This window comes from Lolium rigidum, chromosome 4 (assembly GCF_022539505.1).
Source record: "Lolium rigidum isolate FL_2022 chromosome 4, APGP_CSIRO_Lrig_0.1, whole genome shotgun sequence".
Classification (NCBI taxonomy): Eukaryota; Viridiplantae; Streptophyta; class Magnoliopsida; order Poales; family Poaceae; genus Lolium; species Lolium rigidum.
Window position 1 is genome coordinate 41,846,765 of NC_061511.1, and position 23,952 is coordinate 41,870,716.

A 23,952-nucleotide genomic window follows, 5' to 3' on the forward strand; every position below is an offset into this window, starting at 1 on the left:
CTCCTCCGCGCAACAACGCCGCGGGTCGCCGGCGTTGGTGGAGCGCCCCGAATAGGACGCTCCACAACGTCCTCGAGCACATCGAGGGCGGCAACTCGCCGAGGCTCACGATGCCCCCTCCATCGAGGGCATCGACCAGCCGCCAACGGGGAAACAGCTGGCAGCCATGGCGCATGGCTGCCAGTTCCTCGTCGTCCGGTTCGGCGGCGAGGTCGATCTCGAGGTCGGCGCCATCCTTGGCGCTGGTGAAAAAGGAGCCGGATTCCTCGCCGAGCCACCGCACGCGCGGCGGCGGCGGCATCGTCATCCGCGAGCCATCGACGGCACAAGGACGGCGCCGCCCCAAGCGCGAACATGACACCTCCGGCGAACGGAAGCGAAAACCGGCGAAGGTGAAGGTGGAGGAGGACGCCGAGGACGCGGCCATCCTCGAGGCCGTCATCGCGAGGTCCCTCCAGGACCTCATCCCCGCCGAGAACGCCATGCCGCTCGACCAGGCCTGCGCCTGGTCGAGGGAGCAGTGGGAGAAGGAGGAGGCGGAGCGGCAGGCGAGGCTCCTCCAGGACGTCGCTCGCTACCGACGGCCTGCGACTCCTCCATCCGGCGCCGTCGTCCCCGTCGTCGACCTCGAGGCCTCCGACGACGACCTATACAAGCCATCGCCATCCCCGCCTGCAGCCAGGCGGCTTCGGCGCCGCCGCAGTTGGACGACGATGGCTCCGACGATGGCCGCAGTTCGAGATGGTTTCCCACTGCCTCGTCGAGGTGGGACTAAAATAACGTTTGGTTGGTTAATCACGAAGCGCGTCACGACGCCAGCACCCCACCACGACTCCCCCACTCAAAAACCAAATCCCCGCCCCACCCAGCTAGGGTTCCGGCGACGGCGGAACCCCCTCGCCGGCCGGTCGCCCGCCGCGAGGCTCCTCCGCTTCCCTTCCCGGTGAGTCAGCACGCCCGCCCGCCGCCATACCCTACGCTTTCTTCCCTCCCTCCCTTACTTGCTGGTTCAGTTTCAGTTAGTCCACGGCGGGTCTGCTGTCTACGGGAGGGGATCCGCTAGCCGGCTGTGATCCGGCGCCGCTGCTGATTGTCTTTCTCTTAATTCCGGGAGGAAGCAGAATATGTGCTCTGCCGGGTTACTTTTTAGAACGCTGCTGCTGCTGCTGCTGCTTTGCACAGATTCTGCTGTTCAACTGGGACGACTAGTTGACCTGTAGTTGTAGATAGGAGTTGCGTGCAGAAATCTGCGAAGCGTGAGATGTTTATTGTGCTGTGTTGCCTTTCTTCCGTGGAGCCTACTCTAGGCGCTTCCTTGCTTGCCGTGACTGCCAGTCCAAGGAGAACTTTGCGTGCTAGGCTCCAACTATCCCTGATCAAATCTCAAAGAAAAGTGTGGCAAATGACCAAATATCCCCTCCAGACGGCTGATTGGCTTTGTACGGTTCTGCAATTAAATTAGTGCACATTTTGTCTGTGCGGTTTCCCACGATAAAGGGGCCAGCCAGGAATTGTGACGCCAGTGCGTCGTATTTTCACTACCTGCTATTCCAAGAATATGCTTTTGTGATCGGATCCGCTCTAACTTACTATTGTTGTAGACTAGACGGCAGCGATGCAGAGGGAGACGAGCTCTAGCGATGTTTCTTCCTCTTCTTCTTCTCCTTCGCATGGAGGACGTGTTAGGCATCGGAGACGCCCTACTGAGGTTGGTTATTTTCCTCATCATATTCTTTTCTTCTTTCTTATGCCTCTGGCTTGCTTTCCATGCTTTTATCGAATGGATAAACTCTTAGTTTCTGAGCATGTTGCATTCACGCACCTTGTGCATTGCTCCGTATACTTTCAAGAGGAAGTTGTTGATTGTTTTTTCTTTTCCTGTTAATTTATTCATTAATGTGATGCCTTGCTTCAGACATCTCTGGGCTACAATTTAATAGTAAACCTGCACTTCCATAAAAAGTTGTTTGTACTTGTGCATAAAAGATAATCTTACCCTGCTGATTCCCACCCGTTATTTATTTCATCCTTACTGCAATTCTTCTTGAGTACTATCAATTGGGGCATGCTGCAAAGTTAGAGCATCGACCTGTTTAATACTGACAACCATGACTCTTTTTGAGAGCTAATCTTATAATTTTTTTCTTCAGGTTACGGCCGATGGGAACAAAGCCAACGGACCGGCTTTGCTTGTCAGCGATCAGAACAAGTATAAGTCGATGCTTATCCGTACATATTCTACCATGTGGATGATTGGAGGCTTCGCTTTCCTAGTTTATATGGGACATCTTTATATCTGGGCCATGGTGGTTGTCATTCAAATATTCATGGCGATGGAGCTTTTCAACCTACTCAGAAAATCCAGTGAAGAGAAACAGTTGCCAGGGTTCCGGCTGCTGAACTGGTAGGCATCAGGCCATTCTCATTCCACTATTTATTTTGAACTGGAATATAACAGTGTCCCACCATTTCTTTGCAGGCACTTCTTCTTCACGGCAATGTTGTTTACATATGGTCGCTTTCTTAGTCGGGAGCTTGTTAACACGGTATCTTCAGATCACTTGCTGTTTAAGCTCGTCAGCAGCCTAATAAAATATCAGATGATTATTTGCTATTCCCTTTATATTACAGGTAAGGCTCAGTATATTTTGCAATGCGAAATCATGTTAATTAGTACTTGTTCATTTAGAAATTTCATCTTGTATTAAGAATATTACTGAGTTGTTATATTGTTCTAACATACTAGTATGTGTAAAGACCTTATCCAAAACAGAGTAATAGCCCGTCAGCCCATGACATTTATGGTCTGCTTGGCTACTTTGTTTGTTATTTGATTATAGGTTTCCCAGTCAATGTAAATGACAGTGCACCTGTGGCATTAACAACTATTCACACAAACTCCTAAAGTGGAAATGTTTTGTTAATTGAATGATAGTACTGAATATTGGAGGAATGTAGGACTGAAGGTTCTGGAAAATAATTCTATGGGACCTGGTCCAGAAATTGGCCCCTGTGGACCAACTCCAGCAGTTGACACGTGCATGTCAACTGCTCGAGTTGGTCCACGGGGGTGAATTTGTGAACCGGGTCCCATAAAATTATTTTCCGAAGGTTCTACATCATTAGACCTATTTTGGATGGGCATAATGGTTTGCAAATGTTAATAACCAACCGTTTTTGTAATGCATGTCTGCCCATGTAATCTGAGCAACACAATACTATGCAAAAGCGGGGTTCCTTTATATTTTGTAGTTCGCTTGGTTGCACGAGTTTTGCTTAGACATCCCTTCTTGTAGTGATCTGCTTGTCTTGGCTTGCTAATTTCTGGTTCATATTTTGCATAAGAGTAACATATAATTCCCATGATCCAGGATTTGTATGGTTTATTTTGACTTTGAAGAAAAAGGCATACAAGTATCAGTTCAAACAGTATGCCTGGACGCACATGATCCTTTTAACTGTTTTTGCGCAATCTTCTTTCACAGTGGCAAATATATTTGAAGGAATGTTCTGGTAAGCCATATAATTACCTTGTTAGCATGGTTTTCTTTACAATTCTGACTTGCAGACTTGAGTGAAATGTTGATCCAGTTCTGACATTTGACATGTATGGTATAGTCTAATATCCAAGTTTATTTGTCTAAAAAGCATCTGAATTTGCTGAAGTAACTTCAAGAATTAAGATTCCTAATTTGTTGTACAACTATAAAGAATATTGTTGTTATGAAGTCTTGTACCTCTTCAACTTACTAGGAATTTCTTAGAGTACCACCCTATGTGCTTTCTTCATAAAATCTAAAGATATCACTATAAGAATATCCAGGTCTTCAGCAGAAAGAAAAGAAAAACTTACGAGTGCTAGCTCAAAAACGACCAAACATGTTAGTATGATACACATGTTGCTATTGATATATGTGCCTGGCTATTTCCGTTATGTGTTCTCTCAGTTACAGGATTGTTAGTTTTTTTCTTGTTTCAGACTTGAGTTAAATAGTACACGTTGATAATAAATAGTATATACTGTTGAATAAGATAACTATTTCGGTTCTGTGCATGTTAATTAACTGAGTTCTATTGATATTTTAGCTTGTACATTTTAGAAGATCCATACATCTTCAATGCTATGCCTCTACAGGTTTCTTCTTCCTGCTTCGCTCATTGTGATCAATGATATTGCTGCCTATTTATTTGGGTTCTTTCTCGGGCGAACACCATTGATCAAGTTATCTCCAAAGAAAACATGGGAAGGTTTTATTGGTGCATCAGTGACAACTATCATCTCTGCTTTTCTGGTGAGATGAAAGTCTTGGTTTATATACTTATGAGATCACTAGTACCTTTAAGGGGATGAATCTTTAAATAATAGTTTATGTTCACATTTGATGCATGAAAAATTATTTAAGGCCATTTCATATTAATTCTGTACAATACCATTTGTTACTTACACTTAATTTCTTTGGCAGTTAGCAAATGTAATGGGTCGCTTCCAGTGGTTTACATGCCCAAGAAAGGTGACTTATCATTTCTTTCAGAATGTGACGTTAGTTGGATGGGCAAATGCTTGTGCTGTTGAATTTGTTCTTACTTTATTATGGAAATATTTTCAGGACCTGTCGACAGGGTGGCTTAGTTGTGATCCGGGGCCTATGTTTAAGCCAGAGCATTATTATTTGGGAGATTGGGTGCCACTGTGGGTAAGAACTAAAAAAATGTGTCTTTTCAGTTTGTTATTTTGAACACTTTTTTGTACAAAAAAAAAACCTCGACTCCAAAACTGCTTGGTCAATAACTTAGCTCATTGCCCCCACACGGCCACGCCAATGTTGCCAGTGTGTGTTTTGTCATGCAAGTGGTTTTGGATGGCCAATCAGCAGAATCAGCAAAATAACCAAAAAGATGGTGGGACCACATGTTGTCTCGAAACTTCCTTCATCTGTTTCTTTCTTTCTCTATTCCTCTTTCTGCTGCCCTCCCAAACACCGTCCTGGTCATCCCCATTGTGATAGAATGTAACCTTGGCGCTGCTGCCCCTTTTATTGTGCCCGGTCACTTTCTCGCTCATATTATTTTCATTGTGCCCCTCACCTGGGGTCCCACTACCTTTCAATAACAGAAGCACGAAACAAAGCACCACAAGTTCGCAGAGCATAGGGTTCATCTGAACATAACTGTTGGGACCTAATGCCTTCTCACTCAGATAGTAATAAGGACACCAGGAAGAGCATTTTGACCTTTGGTTGTCCTGCACCCAGACAGAGTTTAGTCTTTCAGGAGTTATGGAGTTCCTTGCGATAGGTGTCCAAACTATGTTAGTCTCTGTTGTGTGTTAGTCGTAGATTAATAGTCATATTATTACTGTTCTATTATATGGACTCCCTCTAGATAATCGGAGTGTGGCAGGTGCTCAGCTGAGCCTACATGCTGTTCATTTGCATGTGGTCAGGTGCTCAGCTTAACCTACATTCTGTTTAGTCTTCGTCCGTATCCATCAAATTCCCTTGCTTGATAAACTAGCGCTACTTCATCAAGATAATGGATCTATTTGCTTTAGTTTGTTGTTTCCTCATTGGATTTGTACCATTTTTCAGAAGTTTCTAGATCTTTTACTTGTGAACTTTATCTGATTACTTGTATCTCTTGGCAGTTTCCATGGAAAGAAGTTTTCCTTTTGCCCGTGCAGTGGCATGCTTTAGCTCTTGGTTTGTTTGCATCGATCATTGCACCATTTGGTGGATTTTTCGCGAGTGGATTCAAGAGGGCTTTTAAAATAAAGGTGTGTACTGTTTCTGATTATTTTGCTGCCTCTGGGAATAGGAAAGTATAGAGATTATACAGTCTTTACTTCCATTAATAATATCTTTAAATTCTATAGGATTTTGGAGACAGTATACCTGGACATGGTGGAATTACTGACCGAATGGATTGTCAAGTAAGTCATCGCAGAAAACATCTATAGGGACATCTTGCTCCCTGTGAAACATATATATACATATACCTTGAACATTTTGGTTCTGCAAAAGTTGAAATGAGTAGGCTTGTGGTTAGTAATTCAACTTTTCTTGGTGTGATTTTCCCAGATGGTTATGGCGGTTTTTGCATACATATACCACCAGTCATTCATCTCGCCCCACAATTTCTCCGTCGACGCAATCTTGGATCAGGTCTGCAACCCCACCACCTTGTTGTTTTCATCCGATGTTACTATTATCCTGTTTATCGCGGTTCTCATGCATCCATCCATCCATGGCATGCCTATTTTTGTCGATAACCAGATCATAAGAAACCTGACCTACGAGGAGCAGAAGTCCTTGTACCAGCAACTCGGGGAGATCTTCCAACAAAGGCAACTCATGCAAAGCTGAGATACCGTGTTCTTGCTTATGACAGCGACACAGTACAATAGGCTGGCTGTGTATGTGTATTTATTCGTGCGCTCAGTTCGCCAGTATGAATGTAGCTGTAGATTCATCATCATGTACAGCATCATAGACATAGCTCCTCTGTACCCTTTGTGATGGGGAGATGGTGTTCTTGATCCAAAACATTTGTACAGAATGGATGGGATGGATTGTGTGGTTGATGGGGGCTAATTACCCCCTATTCTCCCCCAGTTATTGATTTATTTGTTATCCTCTGACCTAATACTCTCCCCTTAAAGTTATCGGAGGTTGGAGGCCATATATATTTTTTCGTGTGTAACATTACTTGTTTGTTTGTTGTCTTGAGTCAGATATTCAGAGTGTTGCACATAATAATAATAATCAGAGAAAGTAGTGGAATTCTGCTGGTTCACCTGTTACACCTTTTGTTTTTTTTGGATTGTTGCATATGTTCACCCGTTTGTCTCAGAATATCTATGCCACGGGATGAGAGGCTTTGGTTACTTACAGTTAGGTGGCTGCTCATCCGCATTAACGGTTTGTAGACAGTGTTCGATGCCAGGCGCTACGCAAGTCCCAAGTGCGGCATTCGCCTTGGTTCAGAGTGGTATATGACGATTGCAGAGCATATAATAGTATTTTGTACGCCATTGGTATTGAAGGATACATCATACATGCATTCCTGGAGTATACTACTATGTTATCTCTCCCCTCTCTGCTCGGGCGTGAGTCCTTTCTTGCCGCAGCTGGGGCATTTCCGCATCCCGAACCCCTGGCAGTCGAAGCACCTGCAGGAGCCATCCATAATGCCATCAGTTAGTTGGTCACACTAACACTGCCACACTTATATATTTATATGTGCAGTAGATGACATGTAATCTTTGTTGATGATAAAACCTACTTCCATCTCTCGAATATGTTGCCGTTCTTCTTGTTCTTGCCGGTCCCCTGCGACCGATCAGCCAGTCAGTCAGTTAGTGTGCAGATACGGCTATGGCCTTGAGAAGAAACTTGCATTCTGGTGTCATTCGTACCTTGCACCCTTCGCATTCCACCGCGCCCTTCCCTCTGCACTCCTTGCAGCCCGCAGCGGCAGCCACCTGCATGCACACGCAACATGTGTTTCACTCCAGGTTTGAGATACCTGGCGCTGGTACTAAGATAGCCAGCGGACACCTGCTGCCAAGAACGGGAAGAAGGAAGAAATACGGGACAGAATAAATAGGTGGCGCGCGTTTGGTGAGATCTTCATTCATACCAGTCTCGCTCCAGGTTTGGATGACGCCATGGCTGGATGCGTCCTGCTCATCTTGGGCAGCCCTCGTTGCTGCCGCCACGAGAAGCCGTGGTTCGCGGCGGCGGCGGTGGACGATGCTCTCAGGGAGACCAGGCTAGTTGCAGCAGGCTCCATGGTTGGCTGTTGCTCGCCCGTTGCCTGTCAATTACAAGTCCTACGCAATGCTACAGGCAACTGTTGTTGGTTCCCAGAGTGCCTCTGGAAGAAGATGCATCCATCTGGCTGGGTAAGCCTCTGGAAGAAGAGACAGAGAGGGACAGGGATTGTTGGCGAGCTTGGAGCCACAGGAGGAGTTTTCTCTTGTGCTGTGTGTGTGAGGTTCTGTTGTGTCCGTATGTTGAGGATAGGGATAAAACGTTTGGTCTTGTGGGCTTGTGGCCAATGCAAACATGCAAAAGAAGAGGTGACGCCTTTTAAACCTTAAAAAAAAAAAAAGGCTTGGTTGGTTATGAATGGTTTGTCTCACAATACGCCGACCTATCTCTAGCTAAGCAGGACACCGTGGTGTACAACTTCTAATTGTTAATCGTACTTTCATTTCGGAATATGCCGATATGTCCATTGGGAATTAGGATAAAAGCATTTGAATGAAGAAGACAGGGCCTTTCCTTGGGTATTGATATGGTTGTCAACTAATTCATATGACTTCCTAGAATGCCTTCTGCCCACTTGAATGGATTTTTTTTTTTTACTTTTTCAATCAGAAGGCAGAGATTTGCCTTGTTACAACTCCTCAACTCGATCAATGGGCGCTCATTGGTTTCCTTACAACTCCCCAACAGGCGTAGTTGTCGATTGGGGGAGCCTCGAGCATCCAGTGTATGACTTAAGATTCTCCTATGGAGTAGTCCAAAATCAAACTAGCATGTAAGCGAAGCAAGAAAAAAGCTTTCTAAGAGCATCTGAGCCCGTAAACACGCGAACTGAAAATCCCGAGTTTAGTTCACCGAACTCGTGTTTACGGGTCAGAAAATCGCTGGCGCCAGCGACATCCGAACCCGTAAAAGTAGAGTTTTTCATAGAATTCATATACAACATGGTATAAACATGAACATACAACAATCGATCATAATTAATTAAATAATCATCCAAATTATTACAACAGATAAACAAATGCCCCAACCAAATTACAACAGTTTTGAAATAATAAAATAAATGAAGAAATGTCTCAAGCAAATTACAAATTTTTTCAAACAAACAAACAAATGAACAAATATCTCAACAATGATACATCTCACACATAAATTAATGGAATGGTAGGATGATAGCCGACGACCATGTTACTGCTAGTGGTGCATTTTGAGATTATAAACGAGCTGGGCATGGGTATTGGCATTCTCAATCTGCCAATGTGTTTTAAGGAAAGCTTCAAGCGATCGAGATTGCGTTGGGTTGCACTCGGGTGCCAACGTTGTCATAAAAGCAGGGCAAGCTTAACTCTCTTTCATCCTCGTTGATCATGTTGTGAAGAATCACACAACATGTCATGATGTTCACAAGGGCTTTTTTGTCCCAAAACCGGGCTGGGCCGCGAACAATGGCAAACCTTGCTTGCAAACACCGAAAGATCTCTCAATGTCCTTGTGAGCTGCTTCTTGAGTTTTGGCAAATTCAGCTTCTATTTTGTCTTGGGATCCTTTACAGACTCCCAATTCGGATAGATGCCATCTACTAGATAATACCCCATTGTATATTCATTATTCATGACCTTGTAACTGCAAGTGGGTGCTTCCCCATTTGGTAGATTCGCAAATAAAGGGGATCTTTGCAGCACGTTGATGTCATTGAGTGTTCCCGGTAAACCAAAATCAATGCCAAATCCACAAATCTTGTGACGTGATGGCCTCAAGTACAATGGTATCATCTTTGCTCTTCCCACGGTACTGTCCATGCCATGCCTTGGGACAATTCTTCCATATCCAATGCATAGAATCAAGACTACCAAGCATTCTAGGTCAATCTCTTTTCTCATTTATGTCCATCAATTTTTTTTGTGTCACCCTCATTGGGAGCTCGAAGATAGGTTGGCCATAACAACTTGATAATCATGCGAGCAACCTAGGCACGATCTCTGTGGTTGTATCTTCGCCAATGCGAAGATACACATCGGTGTAATCCGCAAGGATGCCATACGCAATCACCCTCATAGCAGCCGATATTTTTTGAAAGGGGCTGAAATCCATGACGCCGACAGCATTTCTACGTTACTGGAGTAATTTGAGTTGGCTTCGCAGGTCTTCACAATTTTGACAATTTTGACGAACAAACTACGACGCATGCGATACCTCCTACGGAATAGATGTGGCGGATAGGTAGGTACCTTGGCGAAGTAGTCCTCCATCAGTTGCTTGTGGCCGAGGAGGCGATTCCGTTGGATGTGGTTCCGGCCAATCACCGAGCAACGCCTCCGATTCAGCAGCTGCGCGCTGTCCTCCAGCTCCTTGACAGAGAGAAGGAGGATGGTGGCCTCCACCTCGTCGCCCAGTAGCAGCTCGTCGTGGTCGGGATCGTCCGAGCTAGACGAATCGGATAGATCGACGTTGATGAACTCGTCGCCGGAGCTCATCTCGATTCGGCGCGGCGGCGGCACCCGGAGCTGGGGGAGGAACCGCGGGCGGGATGCGAGGCTACCTGCGCTAGCTCCGGGATGCCGGGCTCAGCCGAATTGGGCGGTGCGGAGGTGGCGGTGGGAGAGTGTGGTGGCGACGCGGGGGAGGAGGGAGAGAGAGTGAGCGGTTGCGTGAGGTGAAATTTCAGCGAGCCCTAGATATGGATTCACTGTTCGGTTCGCTCCTTTGCCCCCTACAAATACAGACCGATTTTGGTTTTCGGGCTAGGCCTGAATTTTTTTTTGATTTTTGCCTCGTTGACGGTCACTGGTCGGCGCGGCCCAACCAAGCACCGAGTTACCGGCCCTGCCCAGATTCTCCACAAGGTGGTGCCTTGCCTTCTTCGTCCTCCTCCCTTTGCTTTGCACCTCTCCGCTCCCCGACCGAATTCACCGGCGACCTCGCCCGCCCGCGCCTCCCCCACCACACCGCTGCCGCCGCCGCCGACGACGAAGCCCGATCTGACCCCATCAGGTTACGCCCCTCCCTCTGCTCCCGTCCGCATTACTTTTTTTTGTACGTACGTATCCGTGCCGCCCCGCCCAGATCCGCGCCTGTTCCGGCGATTCCATCGCCGGTTTGGGTTGATGGGCTCCCGGATAAGGATTACGCACGGCGCAGGTGTTGGGGATCGTGATACGTTTCTGCCGTGCTGCCGGCCCGGGATCGTCCCGCTCTGCCTGCTTCGGTCCTATCGGTTTGCTACTGTTAATTAATCTCGACGAATCACTCGCGGACGGTGTGAATTCCTCCTCTTGTTATCTGCGCCAAGGAATCTGAAAGAATATCACCAGATTGAGCCGGGGCGGTGGTTCTCGAATGCCAATTGAGAGTGTTGCTGGCAGTGGCAGGATGAGGGCCGGTTGCGTCTCGTCTGTTTCGGTCTGAGACAAGCATACGCTAGTGTGATCTGATGGCACAGATTAGCGCTGCTTTCTTAAGTTATCCGCATCAAATGTCTGCTACGGGTCTATGATTTTGTTCTCTTCAATCATCATGTCATCTTCGGCAGGAAAATTCAACCACATGCATTTCAGCGTCCATTTTCAGATAGATGCATTGACCATATACGTGAGAATATTTTGCATTCCTCACCAGACATGATGTTTATCCAGAAATTTTTATGTGTTATCACCATATTACCGTGAAACTACCTGTTATAAAATGTGTGTATTTGCGCCTATTTCAAAACCGATCTAACAGTTTGCTATATTTTACATCTACCATCTGAAAATGCGTGGAAATCGTGTTCATTGTGCAGTAAATGTTTTCATTAGAGGACCCTCTCTCTATCTTTCTCCACACAAGCACAGTACGATGTTCAGTCGTAACCATCACATGGTCCTAATGTCGTGTCTTATTGTGCAGCTGTAGGAATCCTCGAAAAGCCCGATGGCTACGGTGGACCAGTCTCTGTATCCGATCGCGGTGCTGATAGACGAGCTCAAGAACGAGGAGATCCCGCTGCGTCTCAACTCCATCAGGAAGCTCTCCACGATCGCGAGGGCGCTCGGGGAGGAACGAACCAGGAAGGAGCTGATCCCTTTCCTCAGCGAGAACAACGATGACGAGGACGAGGTGCTTCAGGCGATGGCTGAAGAGCTTGGCGTGTTCGTTCCTTATGTCGGGGGTGTAGAGCATGCTCACGTTCTGCTCCCACCGCTGGAGACGCTGGCTACGGTGGAGGAGACTTGTGTCCGGGACAAAGCGGTCGAGTCGCTGTGCCGTATCGGTGCGCAGATGAAGGAGAAGGACGTCGTTGACTATTTCGTTCCAGTTGTGACGGTAAATACTGAAATGCTCTTCTTGCTGTTTGAAAAAATGTCAAGAATGCTGCCAATAGCTAGTATCTTGTTTCTTGTGGCTGCTGCTCCTCAGCCGCAGAATTAAATTTTTTGCTTTGTAAGATGTACATTTGCCAATAGCTAGTATCTTGTTTACTTGAAAGGCTGCTGTGCTTAGATGAATATAGCAATGCACTTTATTTTCTGGTGGTATCTGCAATTCTATATGTCTGTCCAATTTACTAGTCTTTACTCATTTCAGAGGCTAGCATCTGGGGAGTGGTTTACGGCTAGAGTATCATCCTGTGGTCTTTTCCATATAGCCTATCCAAGTGCCGCCGACCAGTTGAAATCAGAGCTGAGAATCGTTTATGGCCATTTATGCCAAGATGACATGCCTATGGTCAGAAGGGCAGCAGCATCAAATCTTGGGAAGTTTGCTGCCACAGTTGAACAGAGCCATTTAAAGAAGGAAATCGTCTCGATATTTGATAATTTAACCCAAGATGGTATGTATTATTTAATATCTGTTGATCTATTCACTAAAGGCTCGAAAATGGAATAAAATTAAATGTACTAGAATTGCTGAATTCAATATCAAAAAGTTATTATTTTGTTGTGTAATTGTGTTGGCTCAGTAAAATCATGTGGTCTAATGTATTTTGTCATTGAGATGCTTTGCTACTGTTGGTTTGGATTATCAATTGCTTCTTCTGATACATCAAAACTTATCAGTACTTATACCCGTTTTAGGGGACTTCGCAATCTACCAATTTAGATGCTATCCATTTTCTATTGGTTGAATTAAGTATGACGTCTGTAATTGCTGGAATGTTATCCCCACTTTACATGTTGGCTTGGAGTTTGCATGAGAGATGCCTTAGATCTAATATGAAATAAACAAGCATCTTGCTTCTTAGTGCTTGCATGTGGTTTATCGTAGATTCATTACAGTTACTAATTTGGCATATTTTTTCAGTGTACCGTGAAGTAGTTTATCTATTTGTGTGGTATCTTATGTTTCAAGTCCTTAAATTTTGCCTTTGCATTGTTTACGATTTTAACCAGGATCATAGTAGTCTTGTATGCCAGTATAGTAGCTCATCCTCCCACTTTGCTCAGAGATAACTTTTTCTGTATATTCACTTTCTTTACACAAGGTCATGTTATTATATTATCTTGTTCACTGTGACCATGGTATCAATTTCTGTATGCTTCAAATATCAACATAAACTCTTAAAGCTCAGAGGCCATTCTCTTATGCTTGAATGTAAAAAAGGTCAATAAATAAGCCCTAAAAATGGATGCTGACTTCTACTGTGCAACACTTTATACAAAACTTGATTAATTGAAACATCGATTGCATATTGTCATATGCACATTTTGCTCATTATGAACATTGTTCTAACACTGTTGCTGCCTTTCATTTGCAGATCAAGATTCAGTACGTTTGTTGGCAGTTGAAGGCTGTGCCGCCCTCGGGAAGTTGTTGGAACCCCAAGATTGTGTTGCACATATACTTCCGGTCATTGTCAATTTCTCCCAGGTACATTACTTCAATTGTGATAGGTCTTGATAGATTATTGGGATATACCCAAAATTGCTCTGATTTACTATAGTTGTGAATTACAGTTGTGCTACTACTTAATATGTTTTTCTCATAATTCCTTTGATAGGATAAGTCTTGGCGTGTCCGTTATATGGTTGCCAATCAATTGTACGAACTCTGCGAGGCTGCTGGCCCTGAGCCTACAAGGTTAGTGCTCTCTTTCTTTGGCTGTAGCATACTTGGCCTTTTCATACCTGTAATGGGTACTCAGACATACGTAGCCCAAGTTGTTATGTACATATAATACATAAAGTTGAGCCTGATTGATTCATGTATTTGTATATTTGTTTATAGAGCGGACCTGGTGCCTGCATATGTTCGCCTTCTTCGTGATAATGAGGCTGAAGTACGGATCGCAGCTGCTGGAAAAGTTACTAAGTTCTGCAGGATATTAAGCCCGCAAGTTGCGATTCAGCATATCCTACCGTGTGTTAAGGTGGGGGCATCGGAGTAACTGAACATCATCTGTTTTTCTCTACTATTTTTCTCTACTGTTTTATCAACAAACTAACTCGTGAGAAATTGCATTTGCAGGAGTTATCATCAGATTCGTCTCAGCATGTTCGCTCAGCTTTGGCTTCAGTCATTATGGGAATGGCCCCTGTTTTGGGGAAGGTGCAAGCAATGATGCAACCATGTTTTTTCTTGAATTGCTTTTACCTATGAATGAATGTCTGTATAGTTGTTTGAAGAGCTTCAGTCCTATGATTATGTCTATGACTATTTCATAAAATATATGTTCCCATTACCATATAATTGTCACTGTACCTGGAGGTCCACCATTACTTGTCAAAAAAATGTTGGTATTCATAATTTAATAATTTATGCTGAAGCTTAAGTGAAACTTGAACAACGGGCTGAGAGGTATCTGTGGGAAATTCGGATGTTTTTAATTGGTTTCTGTTTCTGTTCCATAGCGTGGTCTATTTGCCAGTTAGATATGTTCAGTTGATATGTTAGGCCAGGATGCAACTATGTTTCCTAGCCTTGTCTATCAACACAAGTCCGATTTAATTTTTTGTATACCTGTATGATACTGCAGTTAGTTGTTACTACTAGCCCCTGCTGTTCATACATTTACTATCAGCAACTCAGCACCCTCGGTAACCTTATCAGCCTCATTTCTGGCTTCCTGCAGGATGCAACCATTGAGCAACTTCTTCCTATTTTTCTTTCTTTGCTCAAGGATGAATTTCCTGATGTTCGACTCAACATAATCAGCAAACTTGATGAAGTGAATCAGGTTGGTGCAATTGTTTGTTGTTAGAGTTAGTTTGCCTTCTCTTTGAAGTCCTCAATCATATGTTAACTGTCTTTCAAAGTTCTTTCATAGGTTTCCATCCTTTTTTGTTTGTTTTACCACAAGTTCAAGTAGGATGAATTGTCATTTAAACTTTACCACAAGTATGCGGGCCTTGTGCAAAATGTAACCAATTGGGTTGGATAGGTCACTGTTGGCCCACTTGCCCTAGGCCCTTACGTACGCCCTCTATTCTTAAATGTACATGTAATTCTGTTTCTACCATTTCGAGATAGCCTCCGTTTGTCTATATCTAGCATCAGTTATTAATATGGCCTAAAGTTAACATGCAGTCTCTGAAGGTAATTAGTGGCTTAACAAAGGTGTGTAGTGCAATCTGTTTTACCTATGTCTTGGATGAAGTGTAATTTTCTGGAGGGCTAGCAGTTATTCCCTTCAACGTTCGTTCTCCTGTGTCATGTGTTTTTTCTACCTTAACTGACACCATTGCGATCTTTCAGGTCATCGGAATTGACTTGCTGTCACAATCTTTATTGCCAGCCATTGTAGAACTAGCAGAGGATAGACACTGGAGGGTCCGGCTTGCAATAATCGAGTACATCCCTCTGTTGGCCAGGCAGTTAGGTGTTGGATTTTTTGATGACAAGCTAGGAGCACTTTGCATGCAATGGTTGGAGGATAAGGTATGTGGTATTCATGTGATTTTGGCGTATCACATCTCAAAGATATTCTTTTAGCCTTGAAGTTTATATAAGTGCTCTGATAATTAGCACTTTCATGTTCATCTTATTTACCAGCAGTGCAGCCTGACCCCTCTGTTTAGTTTGTCTTGCATGTTTTCTCTCGTTGCATAATGAACAAAATGTTGCCACTGTTCTATTCAAATAGCATTATGCCTAGAAAGTTGGCAGCTAAGTGTTCACTAGAGCTGAGGTTTGGACTTCATAAAGCTGCTACTGTCTTGTTTGCCTCACATTTATTTTACCAGTTCAATTCTAGCATGACAATTCAGAACAACTAGAAAGGTCGCATCAGCATTGCCATTTCATGATTATACTTATGTCATAAAAATATTTGCGTTGTTTTTTATATATCTGTGCCTATCTTACATAAGTCTGTGTGCTCTTTGATTGCAAGAACCGTAATGGAATGTACTGCGCAAATCTGATGTATATTTTAGTGACAGAGCTTGCATCTCTCAAGAGGATTTCCAGAATTCTTACAAAAAAGCTACTGCTATTTATGCAAAGCTTGTTTACCAGAGTTTGAATTTCAGGTGTACTCGATTAGAGAAGCTGCCGCGAACAACTTGAAGCGCCTGGCGGAGGAGTTTGGTCCTGAGTGGGCAATGCAGCATATAATTCCTCAGGTTGGACCCTTTTGTACCATTGTCTACCGTAGTACCATGTACACATTCTCCTTGCCGTGATGGCATGTAATTTCTACTACCAGTCTCAAAAGCTCACACATTCCGTTGTGTAGGTGCTGGAGAAGATAAACAACCCGCATTACCTGTACCGCATGACCATTCTGCAAGCCATCTCATTGCTAGCCCCTGTCATGGGCCCAGAGATAACATGCCAAACGCTGCTCCCCGTCGTCGTTAATTCCTCAAAGGACAGGTGACTGATAAATACCATAGTAGCGATAAACTTCATATCTCCAAGGCTTCTTCGCCGCCGAGACACTGACATGTATCTTTGAACTTCCAGGGTGCCCAACATCAAGTTCAACGTGGCCAAGGTCCTGCAGTCGCTCGTACCGATCCTCGATCAGTCCTTGGCTGAGAAGACTTTGAAGCCCTGCCTGGTGGAGCTCAGCGAGGACCCTGACGTGGACGTGAGGTACTACGCGAAGCAGGCCCTCCAGGCGTGCGATCAGATCATGGTGTCGAGCTAACTAGCTAGATGATCTCTGTCCAGTTTTGGGGTACGTGTAGTGGAACCGACCTAGGTTTGTTTCCTTGTCGATAATGGACGGTTCCGTTCCCCCTTTTCTCGGTGTTGTTATTGTTGTAATTGATCATGCGACAGAACGTGACGCTAGCCTCGTTCTTATGACCCTTGCGCAACATGAGGAATGTGTATGTTTTCAATAGTTCTCTCTTGCAATAGTGACGGGTTGCCAAGAGGATGAAGAAACTGAAGATCTGTGAGGTGATCCTACCAGTTCCTCTCCAGAATTGGACGCTATTGGTGGATGTGTTGTCATGATCTTGTGCGCCGTGTGAAGGTGTGGGATGTTCTTAGTTAGACCAAACTTAGCAGGCTCCATGGCTGTTGCTTTGCCTCAGAAAATCAAGGATATGGATAGAGCTTTTCTGGCTACAGATTTACTTAGGTTCAGGAAAAGCACTCAAATTTAAACAGAACATGTACTAAGACAAATTTAGATAAATCTAAGACATCTTCGATTGAATGAAGGGATATTAATTCAGAGGTTGAATCGATCATCAGAAGAAGAAAAACAACAGTGTGGTATCATGCACACAAATACATATATTCTTTCTTCTCTCCCTGGGATACGACTAGTTCGCCCCTCGTCCTTACTGGAAAGCCATAGTTCCTCCATTTTCTAGCCGTGTATGAGCTCGGGCCTGGGGAGTGTCACGTCGTCCATCGCAACGTCCACCTCGTTGCCCCTACGAAGGATTTTCAACCGCCTCGACCTCAAACTTGCCAGCCCTTTCCGAGGCCTTTTGGTTCCTCGACCGCCTCCCACCCACAAGTGTTGCTTCTTTTCCATGAATACCATTTTTAGGTAAAATCGTATCGCAAACTCCCTCTGATGATTTTGGTGAGCGTATTTGGTGATTGGTGTTCCACTATTTTTTGGCGGACGATCTTGAAGTGTCTTTCTCAACAATTTCATCGATATGCCGTCCGATGATGACGATGGCATATTGCTCGTGGCCGTTCCGGGCCAGGGGTGCGATCCGAGGGCATGTCCATGATAACTCTGGGCACTTCTTCGCGAGAAAAGGGCGCCGCGCGAGGTGTAACTGTTGGGGGGAAACGATGCCCTGGTTTGGGGGCTCGGCTACATGTTTATAGTGTGATGGAAAATCCCCATCAGTGGCTCGATCATATAAGGAAGGCAACGGTGGTGTCTATACCATACGTGGAAGCCCAAAGTAGGAAACACAAAGTTACAAGGATATTATGTCTAGCACAAGCATGAAGCATCACCCTTCGAGAGGCGGCGAAGGTTTAGCCGTTCGAGATTCAGATGATGCCTACGGTTGGGGACGGAAGCCATACATGATGCTCATTTTAGTAGCCTCGAGCTTGTCGACATCAACACCGTAAGCCACCCCTGTCTCCAGAATGTGGAACAAGGATGAGGGGGTTTATGGTACCCCTAGTGAACACTCTAGAGGTAGCCGAGAGGGAGTATTGATACATTTTGCTGAGTTTGTGGACCATTTTGAGCGGTGACCACACTTTAGGGATGGAAAACACTTGTAATCGGCCGACCGATTGGAGAGAGAAGATCGGTCGTCGCTCCCGCGCGCGAACGTCCGCGTGCATGTAGCTTCTTTCCACGCTGTAGGTCCGTAGCTAGCTTTCCACCTCCGCGTGCCATCTTTTCCTCGGCCGCATGGCCGTGCCAACTGAGCACCGCATGCAAGTAGGTGATGGGATTCGTAGCATAGAAAACAAAAAATTTCCTATCGCAAGAACGAACAACAAGCCAAGATCCAATCAAGAAGATGGTAGCAACGAGAAGATCATGAGACTAACCCTCGAAGATTCTAAAGCCTACGAGATTAGATCTCGTTGTTGGTGTAGTCGACCACTTGCCGCTTGCAAAAGCGCGTAGAAGATCTTGACGGTGCCACGAACGGGCAGCACCTCCGTACTCGGTCACACGTTCGGTGTTGATGACGATGTCCTCCTCCTCGTTCCAGCGGGCAGCGGAAGTAGTAGATCCTCCTCGGAATCCCGACAGTATGACGGCGTGGTGGCGGTGGTGGTGGAGATCTCCGGCAGGGCTTCGCCTAAGCGCTGTAGGAGAAGTATGAGGAGGGGGCGGCTAGGGTTTGGGAGAGGGGAAGGCTGGGGCGCCGGCCTCTGGGGGGCAGGGGTGGTGCGGCCAAGGTGTGGCTGGCCCCCTCCCTCTCTCGCTCATTATATAGGTGGATCCCCAAGGGTTTGGCCAAAATCTTCGAATAAGACCCCAACTCCAAAACCTTCCATATGGCCAAACCTAGGGGTAGTGGGACTCCCCCCTTTCCTTTGGTGGGGTGGCCGGCCACCATGGGGAGGAGTCCACAAGGGAATCCTCCTCCCTTAGGCTGGCCAGCCAAGGTGGGTGGAGTCCCTCACCTTCCATGGTGATTTCTTCCGGACTCTTCTAGAACCTTCTAGAACCTTCCAGAAAAATACCGGATCATTTTCAAACCTAGAAAATGACTTCCTATATATGAATCTTATTCTTGGGACCATTCCGGACCTCCTCGTGATGTCCTGGATCCCATCCGAGACTCCGAACAAACATTCGAACTCCATTCCATATTCCATATCTACTTAAACGACATCAAACCTTAAGTGTGTCACCCTACGGTTCGTGAACTATGCAGACATGGTCGAGACTCTTCTCCGACCAATAACCAATAGCGGGATCTGGAGATCCATAATGACTCCCACATATTCAACGATAACTTAGTGATCGATTGAACCATTTACATACGATACCGATTCCCTTTGTCACGCGATATTTTACTTGTCCGAGGTTTGATCATCGGTATCTCCATACCTTGTTCAACCTCGTCTCCGACAAGTACTCTTTACTCGTACCGTGGCATGTCATCTCTTGTGACCAAGTCACATGCTTGCAAGCTAATCATACGACATTCCACCGAGAGGGCCCAGAGTATATCTATCCGTCATCGGGATGGACAATATCCCACTCTTGATCCATATGCCTCAACTCATACTTTCCGAATACTTAATCCCACATTTATAACCACCCATTTACGCAGTGGTGTTTGATGTAATCAAAGTACCCTTCAGGTATAAGTGATTTACATGATCTCATGGTCGAAGGACTAGGTAACTATGTATCGAAAGCTTATAGCAAATTGAACTTAATGACGTGATCTTATGCTATGCTTAATTGGGTGTGTCCATTATATCATTCATCTAATGACATAACCTTGTTATTAATAACATCCAATGTTCATGATCACGAAACCATGATCATCTATTAATCAACAAGTTAGTTATACAAGAGGCTTACTAGGGACTCCTTGTTGTTCACATAACACACATGTATCAATGTTTCGGTTAATACAATTATAGCATGGTATGTAAACATTTATCATAAACATAAAGATATTATAATAACCACTTTATTATTGCCTCTTGGGCATATCTCCAACAGTCTCCCACTTGCACTAGAGTCAATAATCTAGATTACATTGTAAGGTACCTAACACCCATGGCATTCTGGTGTTGGTCATGCTTTGCCCTAGGGAGAGCTTTAGTCAACGGATCTGCCACATTCAGATCTGTGTGTACTTTGCAAATCTTTACTTCACCATCTTCGATGTACTCGCGAATTGAATGAAAACGCAGCTTGATATGCTTCAGACTTCTTGTGTGACCTTGGTTCTTGTGCATTGGCGATGGCACCCATGTTGTCACAATAGATGACTAATGGGTCCAATGCACTAGGAACCACACCAAGCTCAACAATGAACCTCTTCATCCATACCGCTTCCGATGAAGCCTCCGAAGCCGCTATGTATTCAGATTCGAGTTGAAGACTTCGCCACCGTGCACTACTTGGAACTCATCCAGCTTATCTGCAGCACCATTCAATATAAACACGTACCCGGATCGAGACTTAGAGTCATCGGGATCGGTGTTCCAACTTGCATCGGTGTAACTGGTTACAACGAGCTCTTGGTCACCGCCATAACAAAGAAACATATCCTTAGTCCTTTTCAAGTACTTCGGGATATTCTTGACCGCTGTCCAGTTGTTCCATTCCTGGATCACTTTGATATCTGCTGGTCAAACTAACAGCATGTGCGATATCCGGCCTAGTACACAGCATGGCATACATGATAGAGCCTACTTCCGAGGCATAGGGGATCTTGTTCATCCTCTCTCTTTCTTCTGCCGTAGCCGGACCTTGAGTTTTACTCAAAACCTTACCCGGCAACATAGGCAAGAACCCTTTCTTGCTTTCATCCATTCTAAACTTCTTTAGAATCTTGTCCAGGTATGTACTCTGTGAAAGCCCTATTAGGCGTCTTGATCTATCTCTATAAATCTTGATGCCTAAAATGTACGCTGCTTCACCAAGGTCTTTCATTGAAAAACACTTATTCAAATAACCTTTTACACTGCTTAATAGTTCTATATCATTCCCAATCAATAATATGTCATCTACATATAATATCAGGAATGCTACAGAGCTCCCACTCACTTTCTTGTAAATACAGGCCTCTCCATGACACTGTATAAACCCGAAGTCTTTGATCACCTTATCAAAGCGTCGGTTCCAACTTCGGGATGCTTGCTTCAGTCCATAAATGGAACGCTGAAGTTTGCATACCTTGTCAGCATTTTTAGGATCGACAAAACCTTTGGGTTGTACCATATAAAACTCTTCCTCAATGTCACCATTAAGGAACGCCGTTTTGACATCCATCTGCCAAATTTCATAATCAAAAAATGCAGCTATTGCTAACAAAATCCTCACAGATTTTAGCTTCGCTACGAGTGAGAAAGTCTCATCGTAGTCAACTCCTTGAATTTGTCGGAAACCCTTTGCGACAAGTCGAGCTTTATAGACAGTAATATTACCATCAGCATCTGTTTTTCTCTTGAAGATCCATATATTCTCGACAGCCTTGCGGCTATCAGGTAAGTCTACCAAAGTCCACACTTTGTTATCATACATGGATCCCATTCCGGATTTCATGGCTTCTTGTCATTTGTTGGAATCTGGGCTCATCATTGCTTCTTCATACGTCGCAGGGTCTTCATCATTGTTGTCCACAATCATGACATTTAGACAGGGATCATACCAATCAGGAGTGGTACGCTCCCTCGTCGATCTGCGAGGTTCAGTAGCTTTCTCGTTCAAAATTTCATGATCATTATCATTTGCTTCCTCTCCTATCGGTGCAGGCTGCACAGGAACATCTTCCGGTACTGCGCTACTCTGATCTACGAGAGAAGGTTCAACAACCTCGTCGAGTTCTACTTTCCTTCCAGTCACTTCTTTAGTGAGAAACTCCTTCTCAAGAAAGGATCCGTTCTTAGCAACAAAGATTTTGCCTTCGGATCTGTGATAGAAAGTATACCCAATAGTTTTTTTAGGGTATCCTATGAAGACGCATTTCTCCGCTTTGGGTTCTAGCTTGTCAGGTTGTAACTTCTTTACATAAGCTTCGCAACCCCAAAATTTAAGGAACGACAGCTTAGGTTTCTTCCCAAACCATAATTCATACGGTGTCGTTTCAACGGATTTAGATGGTGCCCTATTTAAAGTGAATGCAGCTGTCTCTAATGCATAACCCCAAAACGATAACGGCAAATCAGTAAGAGACATCATAGAACGAACCATATCTAAGAGAGTTCGATTACGACATTCGGACACACCATTGCACTGTGGTGTTCCCGGCGGTGTCAACTGTGAAAGTATTCCGCATTTCTTTAAATGCATGCCAAACTCATAACTCAGATATTTGCCTCCGCGATCAGAACGCAGAAACTTAATCTTCTTGTTACGTTGATTTTCTACTTCACTTTGGAATTCCTTAAACTTCTCGAAAGTTTCGGACTTATGTTTCATGAAATAGATATACCCATATCTACTCAGATCATCCGTGAAGGTTAGAACATAACGATAACCACCGCGCGATGCTACACTCATTGGTCCGCACACATCGGTATGTATGATTTCCAATAAGTCTATAGCTCGCTCCATTGTACCAGAGAATGGAGTCCTAGTCATTTTTCCCATTAGACATGCTTCGCATCTATCAAGTGACTCAAAGTCAAGTGACTCAAGAAGTCCATCAGAATGGAGTTTCTTCATGCGCTTCACTCCAATATGACCAAGACGACAGTGCCACATATAAGTAGAATTATCATTTAATTTAATTTGCTTAGCATCAATGTTATGAACATGTGTATCACTATTATCGAGATTTAACAAGAATAAACCATTCATCTCAGGTGCATGACCATAAAAGATATTATTCATATAAATAGAACAACCATTATTCTCTGACTTAAATGAATAACCGTCTTGCATTAAACAAGATCCAGATATAATGTTCATGCTCAACGCAGGCACCAAATAACAATTATTGAAGTTTAAAACTAATCCTGAAGGTAGATGTAGAGGGAGCGTGCCGACGGCGATCACATCGACCTTGGATCCATTTCCAACGCGCATCGTCACCTCGTCCCTCGCTAGGCTTCGTTTATTCCGTAGTTCCTGTTTCGAGTTACAAATATGAGCAACCGAACCGAGTATCAAATACCCAGGCACTACTACGAGAACCAGTAAGATAGACATCTATAACATGTATATCAAATATACCTTTCTTTTTCTTGACAAGGCCGCTCTTCAGATCAGCCATGTACTTGGGGCAATTCCGCTTCCAGTGCCCCTTCTCCTTGCAGTAATAGCACTCAGTATCAGGTTTAGGGCCAGCCTTTGGCTTCTCAGGAGGCGCAGCAACTTTCTTGCCACCCTTCTTGAAGTTGCCCTTCTTAGGCTTGCCCTGCTTCTTGAAACTGGTGGTCTTGTTGACCATCAACACTTGGTGCTCTTTCTGTATCTCCACCTCAGCAGATTTCAGCATGGAGAAGAGTTCAGGTAACTCTTTGTTCATGTTCTGCATGTTGTAGTTCATCACAAAGTTCTTGTAACTAGGTGGCAGTGATTGGAGTACACGATGAATACCCAGTGATACGTCTCAAACGTATCTATAATTTCTTATGTTCCATGCTAGTTTTATGACAATACTCACATGTTTTATAT

General features: G+C 44.6%; 2 protein-coding genes and 1 pseudogene across 2 annotated transcripts; 2 read left to right on the plus strand and 1 right to left on the minus strand.

Moving 5' to 3' along the window:
• The first annotated feature begins 924 nt into the window (after window positions 1–924).
• Window positions 925–6,682, plus strand: LOC124646517 (annotated as a pseudogene).
• Window positions 6,683–6,952: 270 nt separating this feature from the next.
• Window positions 6,953–7,696, minus strand: LOC124650239 (protein PHOTOSYSTEM I ASSEMBLY 2, chloroplastic). Its single transcript, XM_047189788.1, has 4 exons — window positions 7,639–7,696; window positions 7,415–7,480; window positions 7,282–7,328; window positions 6,953–7,168 (listed from the first exon to the last, which is right to left on the minus strand). Exons 1-4 carry the CDS (start codon window positions 7,687–7,689, stop codon window positions 7,081–7,083), a joined length of 252 nt encoding a protein of 83 aa, XP_047045744.1. The 5' UTR covers window positions 7,690–7,696; the 3' UTR covers window positions 6,953–7,080.
• Window positions 7,697–10,714: 3,018 nt separating this feature from the next.
• LOC124708010 (serine/threonine-protein phosphatase 2A 65 kDa regulatory subunit A beta isoform-like) lies at window positions 10,715–17,037 on the plus strand. The gene is made up of 12 exons (XM_047239701.1): window positions 10,715–10,760; window positions 11,655–12,071; window positions 12,333–12,579; window positions 13,504–13,616; window positions 13,747–13,826; window positions 13,974–14,115; window positions 14,214–14,294; window positions 14,818–14,922; window positions 15,441–15,623; window positions 16,217–16,309; window positions 16,423–16,562; window positions 16,653–17,037. Exons 2-12 carry the CDS (start codon window positions 11,679–11,681, stop codon window positions 16,837–16,839), a joined length of 1,764 nt encoding a protein of 587 aa, XP_047095657.1. The 5' UTR covers window positions 10,715–10,760; window positions 11,655–11,678; the 3' UTR covers window positions 16,840–17,037.
• The last annotated feature ends 6,915 nt before the right edge of the window (window positions 17,038–23,952 follow it).